Source organism: Cataglyphis hispanica, chromosome 15, assembly GCF_021464435.1.
Source record: "Cataglyphis hispanica isolate Lineage 1 chromosome 15, ULB_Chis1_1.0, whole genome shotgun sequence".
In the NCBI taxonomy this organism is placed as follows: Eukaryota; Metazoa; Arthropoda; class Insecta; order Hymenoptera; family Formicidae; genus Cataglyphis; species Cataglyphis hispanica.
In genome coordinates, this window is record NC_065968.1 from 2,793,455 (window position 1) to 2,811,150 (window position 17,696).

Sequence of the window (17,696 nt, forward strand, 5' to 3'; positions counted from 1 at the left end):
TACATTTTAATTTATCGCTCGTCGCTCCTGAGCATGTGGCGCGCGATTGGTGCGTCAATGGAATGATCGGGCACTTTCGGATTCACGCGACCATCTCCGTGATCCCACCACCAGCCAAGTGCCTCTCCCATCGAGGTCGGGGGCGATTCGCGGATCCGCGGTAGCGTAGTGGTCGGTCAGTCGACGTTCATAAATGATGACGTAAGGTCGCGGCTCTCGGCGAGCCTGGGTGATTCGCGGTACGTGGTAACGGCCTGTCAGTGAACCTCGGACGAAGATGGGGACGCAGAAGCCCGGGGAATGGGCGAATTTGGTACTCGCGCGCTTCGAGGATCAGGTGCGGGAATGGTGACGATGTGGAGGAGCGTCGTTTCTCCCGTCGTTCAATTCCTGGTTCCGTCGAGCTCACCCTCTCTCTCTCTCTCTCTCTCTCTCTCTCTCTCTCTTCTCTTTCTCCTCCTTTCTCCGTCTCTCTGTATCGCTACCCTCTTCCGGTGTGGCCACCTCCTCCCCCTAATGTCACGTCCACGATGCACGGATGCATTCGCTTCGAGTCTTCGTTTCCGCTTTTTTGGGATTTATTTTCGATTCCGTTTCGGGATCGGCGAGAAACTCGTGAGCCTCTTTCTCCCTCTCTCCCTCTCTCTCTCTCTCTCTCTCTCTCTCTCTCTCTCTCTCTCTTTTTCTCCGTTCTCCGAGTATCGAATTTCGAGTTTCCTCGCCACTCGATGCGCAGGGTAGATTTCGCGCGGGCGGACAGGTGAACCAGCTTATGGATCAACGACTGCGAGGACGACGCTTGTGTGGATGCGATTGACAGCCGGTCACGAACATCGTCGACCCTGTAATACGGAATTTGAATTTAATAGAGAATACATAAAAATTCAGCAAACAGGAACAGGCTGTCCTAGCACAAGAAACGTACATATTTCGAGAACCTTGACGATTGTTCCATCGCCCGATCAACAAGAATTGTCTTACAGAATTGTCTTACTCCTTGGTATTTTCGGGCAAGCTAATCCCAAGACCGAGAGACGCGAAGAGACTGTTTATGGTATCGCTCAAAGTCAGATGTAGATTTTTTTGGATGTTTGTTTCACTTCGTCCTTGTTTGTGTTTTCGACAAGAGTCTCAAGTTTTCTCACAAGAAATAGATAAATTGTATAGCGTATGATATTTCGACGTTGAATTGAATTTCGTCGAGAGAAGATTGATTAATTTTGATCTAGATTCGATTTCACACAGGGCTCTCATCGATCAATATCTATTGATAAATCCTTATCTTTCAAGATCATCGAATTTGGTATACGCCAGCTACAGATAGCGAACTCCCTGTTTCAGTCATCAATCGCACCGTCTCATCTAAATTAATGTCGCTGCGAGACGCGATCTGCGATTGAATGATTCGAACTCCCCCAACGTATTTCGATCAGTTGCACAACCCTCTTTTTTTTTCGTTTTCTTTTCGATAGAAAAATCGGATACCTCGCGTTATAAATTGGGGTCAATGCATATCGACAAAGGGAGCGATCACCCCAATCCCCGAGAACGCCATGTCGTTCCTTCCCTCCTTGATTCGTTCATTCATGAAAAGATACATTCTTGCAAAGATGGCCCTCCCTCCCCCCTCCTTCCCCAACTTCCCTCATGCGGTTTGACCTTCGCCCTCCCCTTCCCCTCTCCTCCCCACCCCCGGTTAACCTTGCTGTGAGAGCAGCTCAATCAAGGTGTATATACAGTAACGTATCTAAGGAGGGTACGATATATATATAAATATCGACACGCGATCCTCGAATCCTATTTAGCGTATTTCGCGTGAATTTTATTTCTATCCACGCTATCGATTATCGAGTCGACGAGATTGAGATCTCGCAGATGAAATGGAGGATTTCTATTTTTAATTGGAATCTCGAAATCGTTGATAAATATTTGCAGCGGGATAATTATTGGGTAACGTATCCTCGCGAGAGACGCGCTTCGTTCACTCTCTCTCTCTCTCTCTCTCTCTCTCTCTCTCTCTCTCTCTCTCTCTCTCTCTCTCTCTCTCGCCCTCCCGAGTTCCGTCCCCGCCCTCGCTCTCGCGACGCCTCTCGTTCATGAGTATCATTCATGAATGAAAGTCGCTTTACGCACTCGAGCTTACCCGCGATATTGCGCGATACGTGAAACAAAAAAAAAGGAATGAAACCGGAATCGATTGCGTCGCACATCGAGCGAAATATAAATTGACGTTTCCCGACGTCGGGGAAGGGAGGGAGGGAGGCAATTTGTCGCCAGCATTATTTCGAGCGCGCACATTTCACCCTTAACGCCTCTTTTATGCACGTCTATTTCCTCCCCCCCCCTCCCCGCTCCCCGCCCTGTTTATCCCGTGTAGCAAAATAATTATTGTTCCTCCAGGAGAAATGAATGACTTCTTAGCAACATGGGCGTCTGCAAGGCGGGCCAAGGGGGGGAGGCATATACCCCTCCTGAAAAATAAGAAAAAAATCATAATCATAATTCTACTATATATTAATATTAAAAAATGTATAAATATGGAAGTATATATTTCAATCAATCTGAGTGACATTTTATGTCATGCTCCCCCTCCCTCTCTCTCTCTCCTCCCTCTCCCCCCGAAAAATTCTGCGAACGCCCCTGCATTATATTTATTTGACTGTTATTAATATGTATTTCTCTAAGACTGATTTTTCTCTCGAATTTCCGTAGCTGCCGTGTCGTTCCGGTGCCGAAAGTCCTCACTCACGAGTGAACGAGAAGAGGAATAAGAAATGCTTAATAGAGATCTCCCGGTACCGTTTCTCCCTCGTTATATCAGGCCTTACAAAGATGCTGCAGCGCGTCAACGAGCTGACACCGAGTACAAGCGGTCAGCGGCCGTTCCACACCATGGACCAGGATCGGCAAGAGTCCATCATCATCGTCCTGGACACGTTGGAGAAATGTTTGGCGAACACACCGAAGGATACGACAAAATTCGAAGAGGCCATGAATGTAAAACTACTGCTCCGAGAAATATGCCAGTTTATAGGTGAGCGAGATGAACAAGCGGCATTCAATGGCTCTTAGACTTTGGATTTTTACAAGCGCGATTAATTGTAATTTCTTGTACAGGAATACCGTCGGACAGTCCGCAGACGAAAATGATTAAGGATCTAGCGAGTAAAGTTTTGTTCGCTCTAAGTCTAAATTTCTTCAATGCAGTCTTCAATCGGATATCGGCCAGGATTCAGGAACTATCCAATAGCGGGGAAGAGAATCCAGATTGCAGCGATATCGAGCTGATGCAATATATCAATGTCGACGTTCACAGACTGATCAGACTTCTAAATGGTAGGCATCAAATACTGTTTAAAATCAAATGTATTTTTAACGCGTTATACACACTATCGTATAATAATCTCTTGCCATCATTGCAGAAACGATACAAAAAGTCCGGCAACTCAAGAAGTCGGCGCATCTCGTGCTCATGAGTTCCCTGGAGAAAGCGATCTGGAATTGGATGGATACTTATCCGCAAGAATTTGCCGATTTGCAGAAGCAGCCTAATGAGGATCTCAGTAAGACGTGCGAGGAGCTATTCGATATTCTCGACACGTTCGTCGACAAGAAGAGCCGCGCCGCGGCAGTGTGGCCATTGCAGATGATGCTGCTAATGCTCTCACCCAAAGTCCTGGAGGAGATCGTGAACGCCGACTTTGGGCCGCCCGGGTCACCTCGGTATTCGAAAAAGAAACAGTTCATCGACAATGTGAAGCGCAGTCTGAAAATGCACGGCAGCTCCTCCAGCCGACAGCTGTCAGAGGCCGCGGCGGTCGCGTGCGTCAAGCTCACCAAAGCAGCCACATATATCAACAACGTGGAATCGAGAAGTAACGTGATCCTGATTTTGGTACAGCAAATGATGGACGATCTGATATCGCTTCTTTTTCATCCCACGAAACCGTTCTCCCGTGGACAGAATTACAACGCGCAGGATATTGATCTGATGATCGACTCATTCGTTAGCTCCTTCCGCATCAATCCGCACAACAACGAGGTGTTTAAGTTTTGCCTGAATGTCAACTATGGGTTGACATACCAATTCGTTCTGGTCAGCTCGTTATACAAGCAAGTGCAAGAAAATATTTTTCTTTTCGCGGTGTCACGGTTTTCAGCAAGTCTCACCGGTCCCATAATGTCAATATTTCAGAATCTTCACGCAGCCAAGATTGCCGTGGTGGCCAGAGATCAATCTCGTGTATTCTTATGGCACGGAACTCAGGAACATGTTCACTGACACTTTGAACAAAGTGATGCAGAACTGCATGTTGTATACACCATATACACTACGCGTGATTCATAACTTTACTCTTAAATCTAAAGAGGAAATGAGCAACTTCAAGAATCTATTGTTGGTGATGGTGCGACTTATTCATGTGGATCCCATGTTAATGCTGCATGTAGGTTTTTTTATAGATAAATATAAGATAATTGTATAAAATGCGATGAAAAATAATTACATAAGGAATACACACACACACACAATACATGTTTGTGTGCGCACGCGCACAACCATATATTTATGTGTCTATAGTTTATATAGATATATGTAAAATGTTCAAAGCCTATATTAATTAGGCATTTTACAGAGTTACGGCACAGCTGGTCACGAAATGCAGAGATCCACTTTAGAATTGATTAATGGACTCGTCTCGTTAGTTCATCAATCCTCGATGCCGGACATTGCCCACGAAGCAATGGAGGCTTTGCTAGTGTTACATCACCCGGATAAGGTCAAAGCGTGGAATCCTGAAGCGCCGTTGGACACTTTTTGGGACATCAGTTCACAGGTCGTTTTTTCAATCTCGCAGAAACTGATTCAGCATCAAATCTTTAATTACACGACTATACTCAAGTGGTTTCGCGAGATATTGAGCTGCAGGAATGCCTTTCTCTCTCAGTATAAGGATTACGCAAATGTGGGCAGTCAGATAGCTATTAGCAAGCAGGCGCATATTAAACTCGAGGTATATACTTTTATCTATTGTAAAATTACATTTTAAATTGAAAATTAATCCGCGAAATTTATACAGGTCGTTTGCTTAATGTATTTATGGAGTATAGACATGGAAGCTGTTTTAGTATCAATGTCTTGTTTCGCATTACTATGTGAAGAAGCTGAAATTCTTTGTGGCAGTGATGAGGTAGCAGTGACTTGTCTACTTCCAAATTATCAGTTGTATTTAGAATTGGCGCAAGCTTCGACTGTATTGATTTCTGGTGAGTTTGATTTGTTTTATGCTTTGATTGATTTTACGCTCGGAACAAATAGAAAAAAATGTGAAATGAATCTTTGAATCCATTTTTCTCTATTTTAATTAATAAAAACTCTTATCCAGCTGTAGTAGAGTATTAAAGATCTTGTTATCGTAACAGCCCACGGAGAGAGTAGGCTATGTTATCAGGAACATAATCATGGTGAGTTCTATGTATTTTATTATGTTTCTTTCTTTGATAATTTGTTAATTCTATTATGATAAACTCTTGACGCTTTTGTATTTTAGGACGTGCCGCATTACAAAAGACAATATTATCTTTATTGAGAAAAATAGAACATTGTGTAAATGGCATACAACCTGTACGTATAATTATTTTTTATTATTTTATGAAATATAGTATTGCATAAAATATAATATATATTAATTAATTATATATTAATTGTATGTATCAAATATATTTAACTTTATAATCTTTTAGAAATTAACAGAGAGTCACATTTGTTTTTAGGCTTGGGAAGAGACATTCAGAAATTGGGAAACGATCTCGCGGCAATTGATCAATTATCCCAAGACCAAGACTGAGGATGTGCAAGTTGAATCATTTTGTCGCAGCAACGTGAAACGAAGGGCAGCGCATCAGAATTCGGAGCATGAAGTGGAGGAGCAAATTAACGAGTGGGCCAATATGACAGGATTTCTTTGCGCTTTGGGCGGAGTGTGCTTGCAATGTCATTTACCGATAGATAGACCGCTCTACGGTGTGCTTCCCTTGAATCCCGAGCCTAAAAAGAGTTCGACAAAACAACAGGAGACTAGCTCTGGTTTAACGAATCCTAATCAAGAATTGCATTGTACAGTTACGCAGTTTGTGTTAAATTTGCTACGATTATTGAATTGCAATAACGAAAAACTTGGCAATCAAATACAGAAGCATGTAAAGGAACTGGTTGCGCATGAGATGAGCCCTGCCTTGTATCCAATATTGTTTGATCAGATTAAGAATATTGTCGAAAAATTTTTTGATTCACGTGGACAGGTGGTGGTATCAGATTTGAATACACAGTTTATCGAGCATACTATATTTATAATGAAAAACATTCTGGATTCAAAGACGGATCAACCGTCAGAATATCTTGGGATGACCAGCATCGAAGGCATGATGTTGGCAATCGTTAGATATGTCAGGCATTTGGACATGACCGTGCATTCGATTTGTATCAAAACCAAATTATGTCAGCTAGTCGAAGCCATGATGAAGAGACGGGATGACTTGGCGTTTAGGCAAGAGTTGAAATTTCGCAACAAACTGGTCGAATATTTGACCGAGTGGGTTATGTGTGCTCCCCCTTTTTCCTCGACAACTGCCAACGATATCACAGCCTATACTAGGTAAAACATTTTTTGTCATTATATATGTCATATATATATATATATATATATATATATATATATATATATATATATATATGTATGTCATATATGTCATATATATGTCTATTATCCAATTTTTAATCTTGCGCCTATCTATAATTATTGGATAACTTTATTCCAAATAAGAAATTATAATGAGCAAATCTATTTTAACTTTTACACAGGGATTTGGATCAATCTGGCATGGAAGCAGTAGGTGCTTTATTGCGCGGACTACCCCTTCAGCCTGAAGACTCTGATCGTGTCGATCTGATGGAAGCAAAGTCTGAATTATTCTCGAAATATTTCATGCTTTTTATGAATTTAATAAATTACTGCAACGAACCATCATCATCGGAGGATAAGGATGTCGTCTCTCGACAATCTCCTACTTTAGCGACTAGCAAGTTAGCCACTTTGCGCAACACTACAATTCAAGCCATGAGTAATCTTCTCAGTGCAAATATAGACAGTGGTTTAAGGCATTCAATACGTACGCAATATATCAGATCAATTCATATGCTTTTAATTTAGGAGTTTTCTGGAAGAACAACATTCTTACAAAAAACATTCTGACTTTTATTTTTACTTATCAATTTGCCTTCCAGAGAACTCTTCAGTTGTCATAACTATTAGCTCTAATGTAATTAGTTCTATCATGCTAAATGTTGTTTTTTTTCTTTTTTTCTTATTTAGATTTAGGTTACAACGCAGATCTTCAAACGCGTGCCGCGTTTATGGAAGTGTTGACTAAAATACTACAACAGGGAACGGAGTTTGATACCCTTGCTGAAACTGTTCTAGCGGACAGATATGAACAATTGGTTCAACTCGTTACGATGATCAGTGATAAGGGCGAATTACCTATCGCCATGGCACTAGCTAACGTAGTGACGACGAATCAAATGGATGAGCTGGCGCGTGTTTTTGTGACACTGTTTGATGCAAAGCACTTGTTATCGCCTTTATTATGGAACATGCTCTATCGAGAGGTTGAGCTGACCGATTGTATACAGACTCTCTTTCGCGGTAATACTCTGGGAAGTAAGATTATGTCATTCTGTTTTAAAATATATGGTGCCAGCTATTTGCAAGGTCTTCTCGAGCCTCTCATCAAACCTTTGCTGGATGAGCCAACAATTAGTTTCGAAGTGGATAGCGCGAGGATTAATCCTAATGAAAATATCGAGCAAAACGGTACCAACTTGATTGCATTGACACAAAAGGTGTTCGATGCTATAGTGTCGTCGGCAGATATGTGAGTCGGCAGATTTGTTAGAACTAATTATTACGAGTAAGGCCACCCTCAAATTCAAAATCTATTTTTCTTCTAATTTTTATCAGGTTTCCTCCGCAGCTGCGCTCGATGTGTCACTGCCTGTATCAAGTATTGTGCAAGAGATTTCCGCAGTCACCGCAGAGCAACATTGTGGCTGTGGGAACAGTGATATTTCTGCGTTTCATCAATCCTGCTATCGTCTCGCCTCAAGAGATGGGTATAGTGGATAAACCGGTACCTCCAAAAGTGAAACGAGGTCTCATGCTTATGTCGAAGATACTGCAAAACATCGCCAATCACGTAGAGTTTAGCAAGGAACAACATATGCTGCCGTTCAATGACTTTCTACGAGCACACTTTGAAATCGGTCGACGATTCATCATACAAATTGCTTCGGATTGTGAAACAGTTGATCAGACCAGTCATCCTATGTCATTTGTATCGGATGCCAATGTCTTAGCCCTTCACAGGTTGTTGTGGAATCATCAGGAGAAAATTGGGGATTATCTTAGCAGCAGTAGAGACCACAAAGCTGTCGGAAGAAGACCCTTTGATAAGATGGCGACACTTTTAGCATACCTTGGTCCACCTGAGCATAAACCAGTGGATTCACAGTGAGTTATATTATGTGTTTTCTCATTTTATTTATATCATCGTATTTTATTTATTTCAAACGATTAATTTAAATTGCGAATTAATTATACATTTTAATTTTAGTTCGCTTTTTTCGTCTTCATACGTTCGTATGTCTCGATGGGCGAGCAAAGACATGTCATCAACCAATTTCGAGGAGATCATGATGAAACATAATATGCACGAAAGAGAGGACTTTAAGAGCATCCAGAGTATGAATATCTTTTACCAAGCAGGCACCAGCAAGCAGGGTTATCCAGTGTTTTACTACATTGCACGTCGATTCAAGTAAGCATTTTATTTTGCAAAGAGGTGAAGATATAGCGAAGAGAGAGTTTAAGTTAAGTTGGTGATTAAAACAATCAAACTTTGATTTTCAGACTTGGCGAAACAAACGGCGACTTGCTGATATATCATGTGATCCTGACTTTAAAGCCCTTTTATCATTCTCCGTACGACGTGGTCGTCGATCTCACTCATACGTGTTCGGATAATCGGTTTAGAACGGAGTTTTTGCAAAAATGGTTCTACGTTCTGCCAGAAGCAGCCTATGAAAATCTTCACACGGTGTATATTTACAATTGTAATACCTGGGTACGCGAGTACACGAAGTATCATGATAGCATCCTGGCGCCGTTGAAAGGTAACCGAAAGATAATATTTATCGACGGTCAAGGAAAATTAAACGATGCCATCGACATTGAACAACAGAAATTGCCTGGAGCAACATTATCTCTGGACGAGGATTTGAAGGTTTTTACCGGTGTCTTGAAATTATCCCATAAAGAGATGAAGGTATCTGTGAAGCTCGGTCCGACGACCTTGCAAATAACTCACACGGACAGATCTAAAGTATTGTCGCAATATGTTCTCTTAAACGACGTGTATTACGCTTCCGAAATAGAGGAGGTTTGCCTATTGGACGACAATCAATTCACGCTCACCATCTCCAACGAGGCGGGACCGTTGACTTTTGCCCACAACGATTGCGATAACATTGTACAGGCTATAATCCACATCAGGAATCGTTGGGTATTGTCACAACCGGACTCCATGTCCGTTCATTCGAAAATCAGGCCTAAAGATGTACCAGGCACCTTGTTGAACATGGCCTTATTGAATCTCGGTAGCCCGGACCCGAATCTTCGGACTGCAGCCTACAATCACTTATGCGCGCTTACGGCGACGTTCGATTTAAAAATAGAAGGTCAATTGTTGGAGACGTCCGGTATATGCATACCGTCAAACAACACCATATTTATCAAGCATCTGAGCGAGACCTTGGCGGCGAATGACCCGCATCTTACGCTTGAATTTCTCAAAGAATGCATGCAGGGCTTTAAGGAGTCGACTATCGAGCTAAAGCATTTATGTCTCGAATATATGACGCCGTGGTTGAGCAATCTCGTGCGGTTCTCCAAGCCCCACGACGAGGGCGGCAAGCGACAGAAGCAAGTCACGGAAATTCTCGATGATTTAATCACGCTGACCGTTCAGGAGATTGAAATGTATCCGAGCATACAGGCCAAGATCTGGAGCACGATTGGCATGCTGCCAGAATTAATAGATATTGTTCTTGATATTTTTTTGCAACGTAGCGCGCGATCCGGTTTAGGCTCACCGATGGCCGAGATCATGGCGGATACTGCAGTCGCCTTGGCAGCCGGCAATGTTCAGCTGGTAGCCAAGAAGTTAATTAGCAAAGTATGCAGAATAGTAGACAAGACTTGCATGTCGCCCACGTCTCAACTGGAACAACATATAATGTGGAGTGACATAGCGATTCTCGCGAGGTATCTCCTGATGTTGTCCTTTAATAATTGTCTGGATGTAGGGAAACACTTGCCGTATATCTTTCACACGGTTACGTTGCTCGTGTGTTCCGGCAGCTTGACTATGCGAGCGTCGACTCATGGTCTGGTGATCAACAGTATTCACTCGTTGTGCACGTGCAGTTCGCCTTCATTCTCCGAAGACACGCACAGGATATTACGGATGAGTCTGGATGAGTTTTCATTACCCAAGTTTTATCTACTTTTCGGCATTAGCAAAGTGAAATCCGCCGCTGGTACGGCCTTCTACAAACATCCAAAATCTAGCTGCAAGCACGCGAACGAAAAATTGATCAACACCGAGCGAAATGTATCTGGGACGCTGGACAAGGAGAGACTCTATTTGACCAGCTTGGAAGTAATAACCGATGCTCTTTTGGAAATTATGGAGGCTTGTATGCGGGACATTCCCAAGTGCGACTGGTTAAAAACGTGGACTTTGTTGGCGAAAAACTTTGCCTTCTGTTTCAATCCAGCTTTGCAGCCGAGGGCGCTCATCGTTTTCGGCTGTATCAGCAAGAGTATAACGGATCAGGATATGTGGCAGCTATTGAAGATATTAGTGAAGGCGCTCGAGAATTTTAACGATATCAATCTTATGGAGGCCATCGTTATGTGCTTGACGCGATTGCAACCTCTTCTGAAACCCGTAAGTTTCTGTTTAAGAAAAAAAAAAAAAACTTATAAGAATCGTTCAACTTGAAGTATTCAGTACCATGCCATTTTTCTGTCCAAGAAATCGCCAATACATAGATACTTGTTCTGGATCGCCACGTCCGTTCTCGAGTTGGACGAAGCATCGTTATATGCATCCGGCCTGGCTCTTCTCGAACAGAATTTGCACACGCTCGATTCACAGGGTACTTTCGACGAGAAGGTTTCTATACATTTTTTGATTTTTTCTCATCCCTGACAAATTTTGAAATATTTTTTGATAATGTAAAATATAATGATTGACTTCCACCTTCTTTTTAGACATTAGAACACGTAATGATGTCGACACGCGAACCTCTGGAATACCAGTTCAAGCTATTGGATCACACCGTGGGCCTATCCTTTAAATCTAATTTTCATTTTGCGCTGGTCGGTCATCTTCTGAAGGGCTACAGGCATCCCACACCAACCACGATTACCAGAACGATCAGAGTGTTGACTATGTTGCTGGCGATTGTGGCGAAGCCTTCGAAGAGGGATAAATTCGAGGTGACGCCTGAAAGTGTTCCTTACTTGACCGGTACGTTCAAGTAGAAACGCATATAACACAATCGAGATTGAGAAAAGAATTTTACGCGAATTTCATTTTACAGCGTTGGTGGCTGTATCGGAGGAGGTGCGTAGTAGATGTCACATTCGACATTCACTCGACAAAAATCTACACGATTCATCAGGCAGTTCGGACATTCTCGATACCTTGCCATCACGCAATGCGGTGAGAATATCTCTCGAGTATCCTTCGCTATGACATTATGACATGACATTATTTTAATACCATTCGTGTATTTATTAGGATATGTCCGGGGCGCCCAATCCTACAAGTAGAAGGCAAAAGACCTGGGACTTGCTGGATCAGTCGGCGCTTACTCAAGCGAGACAACAAAAACAACAGTCCGCGCAGGTATAAATTACGTTTGATTATATATATGTATTACTTTCTCGCGAACCAACTCGTTCCTTTTCGAGCTATAAGCGTAGCGACGCACAATCAACTTGTTCATTTGAAATATCGTAGGGATTTGTCACATTGAAAAAAAAAACTTTGCTTTTATTTTTATTTTTTTTATGTAGAACATATCGCGAGACGTAGTGCCATTCTCGCTCGTATACACAATTATTCACTTAGAAAATGGAAAGAAAAAAAAAATTATCAAAGCATCGTACGAAGCATGAGGTTGCTGGAAAATGCACTGCATGATCCTAATTAAAAGAATCTTGATGAGATGGCACGAAATGAAATTCAAAAATCTCTTTCGTGATTTGTAAATCGAATGTGCAACGAATTATATCGCTTCTGTTACCTCGCTCTGCTTATCTTATTATACTTGATTGTCTGATAAAATTATTTCACTTCTTTTCGAGAAATATCACTCTATTCATTCTATTACTTAAAGTTAAAGTCTTGTGTGCGTGTGTATGTGTGTGTGTGTGTGTGTGGAGCGTGTATGTGTATGCATTATTTCTAAAACTATATAGTAAAATGTATCTATGTATCTATCTCGAATTATATCTCTCCTATATCTCTCTTTTGGGTATGTATTTGATATGATTTACTACGCTCTATGTAGAAGTACATTCACATTTGAGTTTTATCTTTAAAAAAAAAAAAAAATTTCTTTGCTCACGAGAAAGAGAGCGTCTTTTCTGAATTGCAAGCTTTTTTGAATTGAAAAAAAAAATTGATTTCCCGCGATCATTTCGTCTTATTGTTTTTACCATATATATATTTTTTTTTTCGATTCGATCTCCCTTTAATTAATTATTAGTAGGTTCATAGCGTTGTATATAACATCGTTTTATTCCTCCATGCATCTCTCTGTTTACTCTCTCGGTGTGTGCCCGCCTGTGCCTGCCCGGATTGTGTAAAAAACCATGCAACTTGTGTCACTAACAAGACTGGCCGGCTTTTATTTAAATCGCAGCGATCCTTGAGCGTACCGAACGCAAAGGACGACAAGCCGACGGACGATGCGGAACAGCAGGTATATATCGTTACTTGGACCACGATTCTCTTGTATCTCTCTTTCTCTCTTTTCTTATCAACTCTTTATATAGGGTGTTTCTAAATAAGTGCGAACAATTTTGGGAAAGAATTCTTTGTCAAAAATTAAGAGTGGTCTTTCATATAAATATATGTTTATATGAAAGACCGCTCTTAATTTTTGACAAAGAATTATCTCCTAAAATTTTTCGCACTTATTTAAAAACACCCTGTATATATATATATATATATCCAGACGCGGTTACTGCTCTCCTCTCTTTCACAGTTTGTATCGAAAGACAGATGAAAATATTCCGCGACTGTGATATATATTATACTTGAGTTTTATTCCCTTTATACATGTAATCGAGATTTAATAACTAATGTAATCGTGCTTGTGTACTGCTATACAGAAAGATCGTAGCACTAGAGTGAGCCTGAGCAACGAAAATAACGTCTTACTCGATCCGGATGTGTTGACCGATTTTTCGACGCAGACTTTGGTTCTGACCATGCTGGCCACTCTGGTAAAATACTCCACCAACGAGAATGAAACGCGTATCTTGTACGAGTATCTGGCGGAAGCGACTATAGTTTTCCCAAAAGTCTTTCCAGTTGTGTAAGTTTTTTGTTTTTACTTCTTTAATAATGATACACAAAAAATTTAATTGGATATAATGAGAGAAGATACTATCCTATTTCAGACACAACTTGCTCGACGCAAAGATCAACAGCGTATTGTCTTCTTGTCATGACCAGGCGATATTGAACACGGTTCAAACTATCATACAGAACATGATAGCCAGCGAAGATACGACCCAGCAGCATCATCTGCAGCATTATTTGCAAAGCTGCGGCTTCCGCGGTCTTTGGAGATTCGCTGGACCTTACACGAACGTAAGTCTGGGAATTTCTTAATTTCACGATTTCATAACAATTTTTATCTTGATACCGACTATGTAGATTTATAGAGTCAATTTTAAGCGATTAACAATATGTTTACAGTCCAATTGTACGCCCGAGAGTGCCGATTTGTTTGTGAAATGTCTAGAGGCGATGATAGAAATGTGTCTGACGTCGCAAGAACCGAATAAAGAGACAGCTGTAGGAAAAGATAAACGCCAGTCGGACTCTGCGTTGAAACCAAGGCCGTCTACAATTGTTATCCAAGAACATTATCGTATGTCATCAGAGATTGATGCTTCCTCCGTTCACGTAGAGTAAGTCTCACGTTTATATCGTTGCGATTAACGTTTGCGATTTTTCTGTAAATTACGTCGCATGTATAAAACATGGATATATATTTCAGTCATAGTACAGATGGCAGACGAGATGATTCGATGGATGCTAGTCAAACGGAGGATACAGGTGACGGTTCGCAGCCTTAGCAATTACTTTGCCAGAAAGGTGCGAGTAAGAGGCAAAGTAATCGAAAATTGCAACGGCAGACGAGGTGCGTGAATTTTAAATGATCAAATAATAAATATAGTTAGAGGAATATATACAGCTTAAGAGATTCCACAAGAAGAAGAGACTATTGTGTTTTTTATTGAGTATCAACAAATTCAAATTATCGCGAAATGAAAAATTAATTGTTAAATATTTTACTCGTAGAACCTCGCAGACTTTCGTCCCGTGTTATTGCTGCAACATGTCCAGTCAGTTTAGTACAATGCCGTCCACATCGCGATAACGAGCCTACCGGAAATGAAAATCAACGAAAGCTACACTCTCGTAGAACGTTGTTTTATTTCTCTATCAGCCTCCTATATGTATCGATAATTTTGCATTATTTTCTTAATCCATTTGTCAATTGTACGAGTTTGTTTTTTTGGCAATCTTGCTAAGTACGAGATTTAAATATGCATTATTGCATTATATGTTATCAACGCTTTTTTACACAACGAAGTTGTACGGAAACTCGCGTTGCGAGATACACATCGTAAGATTCGATTTCAGCGATTCATACGTAGCGTTTGACGATATTAAACAATTGTATTAATCACATCTCATATTATTTCTTCATATATTGCAAATTTACAATCAGTTTCTTCGGAAAAAATTTATCGAATCAGCAACGAGCATTATATACGTTCGATATTTTCTCGCAATTACGCGTGTAATAATAATTTAGCGACTGATATTAATTCTCTGCCACACAAACAACCATGAGAAATAGATAAAATTTTATGATAAGAGCCAGATTGGCAATTTTTTTTAATTATATTATATGTATCGAGTATGATGCTTTTTCTATACGTACAAAGCGTTGTATCATCTTGTCGCAATTTGTGTTCGGGTAATTAGTTATAGAGAGTGTGTATAAAGAATTATTATTCTATTTACCAAAAAAGAATCTCCATTGGTCCTCTAAAGGCTAAAAGCGCTGCGGTTGCGCGAGGCAATTTTTTATTATTACTCAAGAGCCGCAGCTTTCTTTTCGTGTGCCGTTGCATGTAGATCTCAACGATATAACAAAGATGATTTGGACCAGCGACGCCTCTCGTCTCGTTAAGCGTTCGAAGCCCCGGGACGAATAATTTAGAGTCCTATCAAGAGAAACACCAATGTAACTGTATACTGTCTTTACCACTTTTTATTAAAGTACAAAGCGAGACCAAGCGATATCTTCTCTGTACTATAATATACGCCGGGACATTTTAGTAATAAGAAGAAGGGGGAAAGAGAGAATACATAATGACATATAAAATTGATAGATTACGCACTTGTGTTAATAACAATGAGTAGCACTAAGTGCAGATAATCGTGCAAAAATACTATTCTCTCTCCCTTGATTAGTTTCCGTCGTGAAAAATACTCTTGTCCTTTGTTTTTTATTTAAACATTTCCTTTATTTATTTAAATGTAAAACTTCTTTATTACACCATAAGCGAGTGTGTGCGATATGTATAAATAATGAAATATTATAATAAGATTGAAAGCGCGAATTTAACAATGTAAACGTGGAAATGATATTTTTTGTGTAACGGAATGAATAGTTTCTCAATGGCGTTAGAATGACTGTTTGAAAGATGCGTTTGTACATAGTGCGTTGTATAATGTTTGTACGTATCGTGGCGATTTTGTAAAAGTCTGTTGATTTTGCCCGTTTTAGAAGAGGCAGAGAGTACGGATAGAATGATGCGTCGTATAGATCGAATATAGATTTTCAAGTTGATTTGAATATAGAATGAATTTCTACATAGAGCTTCATCCGAGCTTGTACTTAAGCGATCGATTAATATTTGTATTCTCAAGTCGTTAATTTCATAGATATAGAAAGCATAGACTGTGCAATTCACTACGTAAACAGAAAATATTTTCTCGAATGAAAAGAATAAAGCTACTTAACGAAGCTCGTCGCTTTTTTCTTATAGAGAAAAGATTTGTCCCTTTTATTTTTAATAAAAAGATAAAGAGACTTGGATGAATATCTTTTGTTATATGTTGCTGGTCATTTAGAAACAGTCTATGCCACCTATATTTATGTTAATTTCTTACATGAGCTTTGACTTTTTATTCAAACTATAGAATGTGCACTAGTCATAATATTATAATGTCGGAAAGAGAGCTCGAAATAATTTTTTATAATGTTTCTTATATAATTTTTATAGCTGTTTTACTTTTTACGAAAAACTTATAGCAGGCAACCACCCCATGACAACAGTACAGCTGATTTACAAATTAGTCATTTATCCAGTATTGAAAATAATAATTCTTTCATAATTTTATTCGCGCGCAGTTCGGAATTGTTAAAGCGCTAACTGTTCGTAGCTATCGTGTTATCGCGCGTCTTGTTGTCTCTCACCAAAGGTATAAATCGTCCCTAGGCCGCGTTAGGCAGGCGATTAATTAAGTAACTATTACCGATAATTAAGGAAGACAGGCTGTATACTCGCTTAATGTTTACGCGTCATATTCGCGAATTTTTCATCATCGCGGCATGTTTTCGTTTCGAATCTCGTGTATTCTCGCGATATTCGTATTTCTAGAATGCGTATGTGTATGCGTGTTATCACGATGGATTTGTAAATAATAAATTTTAGAACGTGTAAACAATGATGAATGCAACGAGTTGTCGGACCGGCAAGTACTTGTCTTTAAAGAAGAGAAAAATGTGAAGCGCACGTGTTTCTCTACGAATTTCTTGCTGCCATTCCCGTCAAGAATTTAAATCCGAAACATTACCATCTTATCGGTGATAATTCGATTCCTATAAACTTTCTATAATGCGTTATCAAAGTACATATACAGAGTACATGCGCGTCCGACGAGCGAGTAAAGTGTGCGTGTATATAATTTATTGTAAGTACGTACATAAAAGATGTCTATTTAGCAAATCGTGATACGCATTACGAGATATAGTTGAATGTACGATAGTTCTGCGGATACTCGATTCGCACGATTGGCGTTAAGAATTATTTTTCTCTCGATTGAATCTCCTTAATAACGTGATTATATCTGGCCTTTCTACGAATACTACGATATGAGACAATTTTTTGTGTAAATATATCCACGAGATTAAAACGCTGTTTGTTAAACTACTATAAATGTTGGCATTATTAATGTTTTATCTAAAATAT

The 17,696-nt window shown here is 40.1% G+C and overlaps 1 protein-coding gene across 2 annotated transcripts; it reads left to right on the forward strand.

The window, feature by feature from the left end:
• Positions 1-108: 108 nt before the first annotated feature.
• On the forward strand, positions 109-17,664 carry LOC126855103 (neurofibromin). 2 transcript variants are annotated; one of them, XM_050602476.1, is made up of 25 exons: positions 109-337; positions 2,713-3,034; positions 3,118-3,336; positions 3,423-4,113; positions 4,196-4,445; positions 4,635-5,012; positions 5,079-5,265; positions 5,422-5,463; positions 5,550-5,623; positions 5,773-6,653; positions 6,860-7,167; positions 7,371-7,932; positions 8,019-8,567; positions 8,671-8,874; positions 8,967-11,067; positions 11,131-11,295; positions 11,394-11,652; positions 11,726-11,847; positions 11,926-12,033; positions 13,028-13,114; positions 13,527-13,732; positions 13,818-14,010; positions 14,119-14,333; positions 14,423-14,566; positions 14,728-17,664. In XM_050602476.1, exons 1-24 carry the CDS (start codon positions 278-280, stop codon positions 14,499-14,501), a joined length of 8,262 nt encoding a protein of 2,753 aa, XP_050458433.1. In that variant the 5' UTR covers positions 109-277; the 3' UTR covers positions 14,502-14,566; positions 14,728-17,664. The 2 variants fall into 2 exon arrangements, with proteins under 2 accessions (XP_050458433.1, XP_050458434.1); XM_050602477.1 differs by having other exon boundaries at positions 147-337; positions 11,155-11,295.
• Positions 17,665-17,696: the final 32 nt, after the last annotated feature.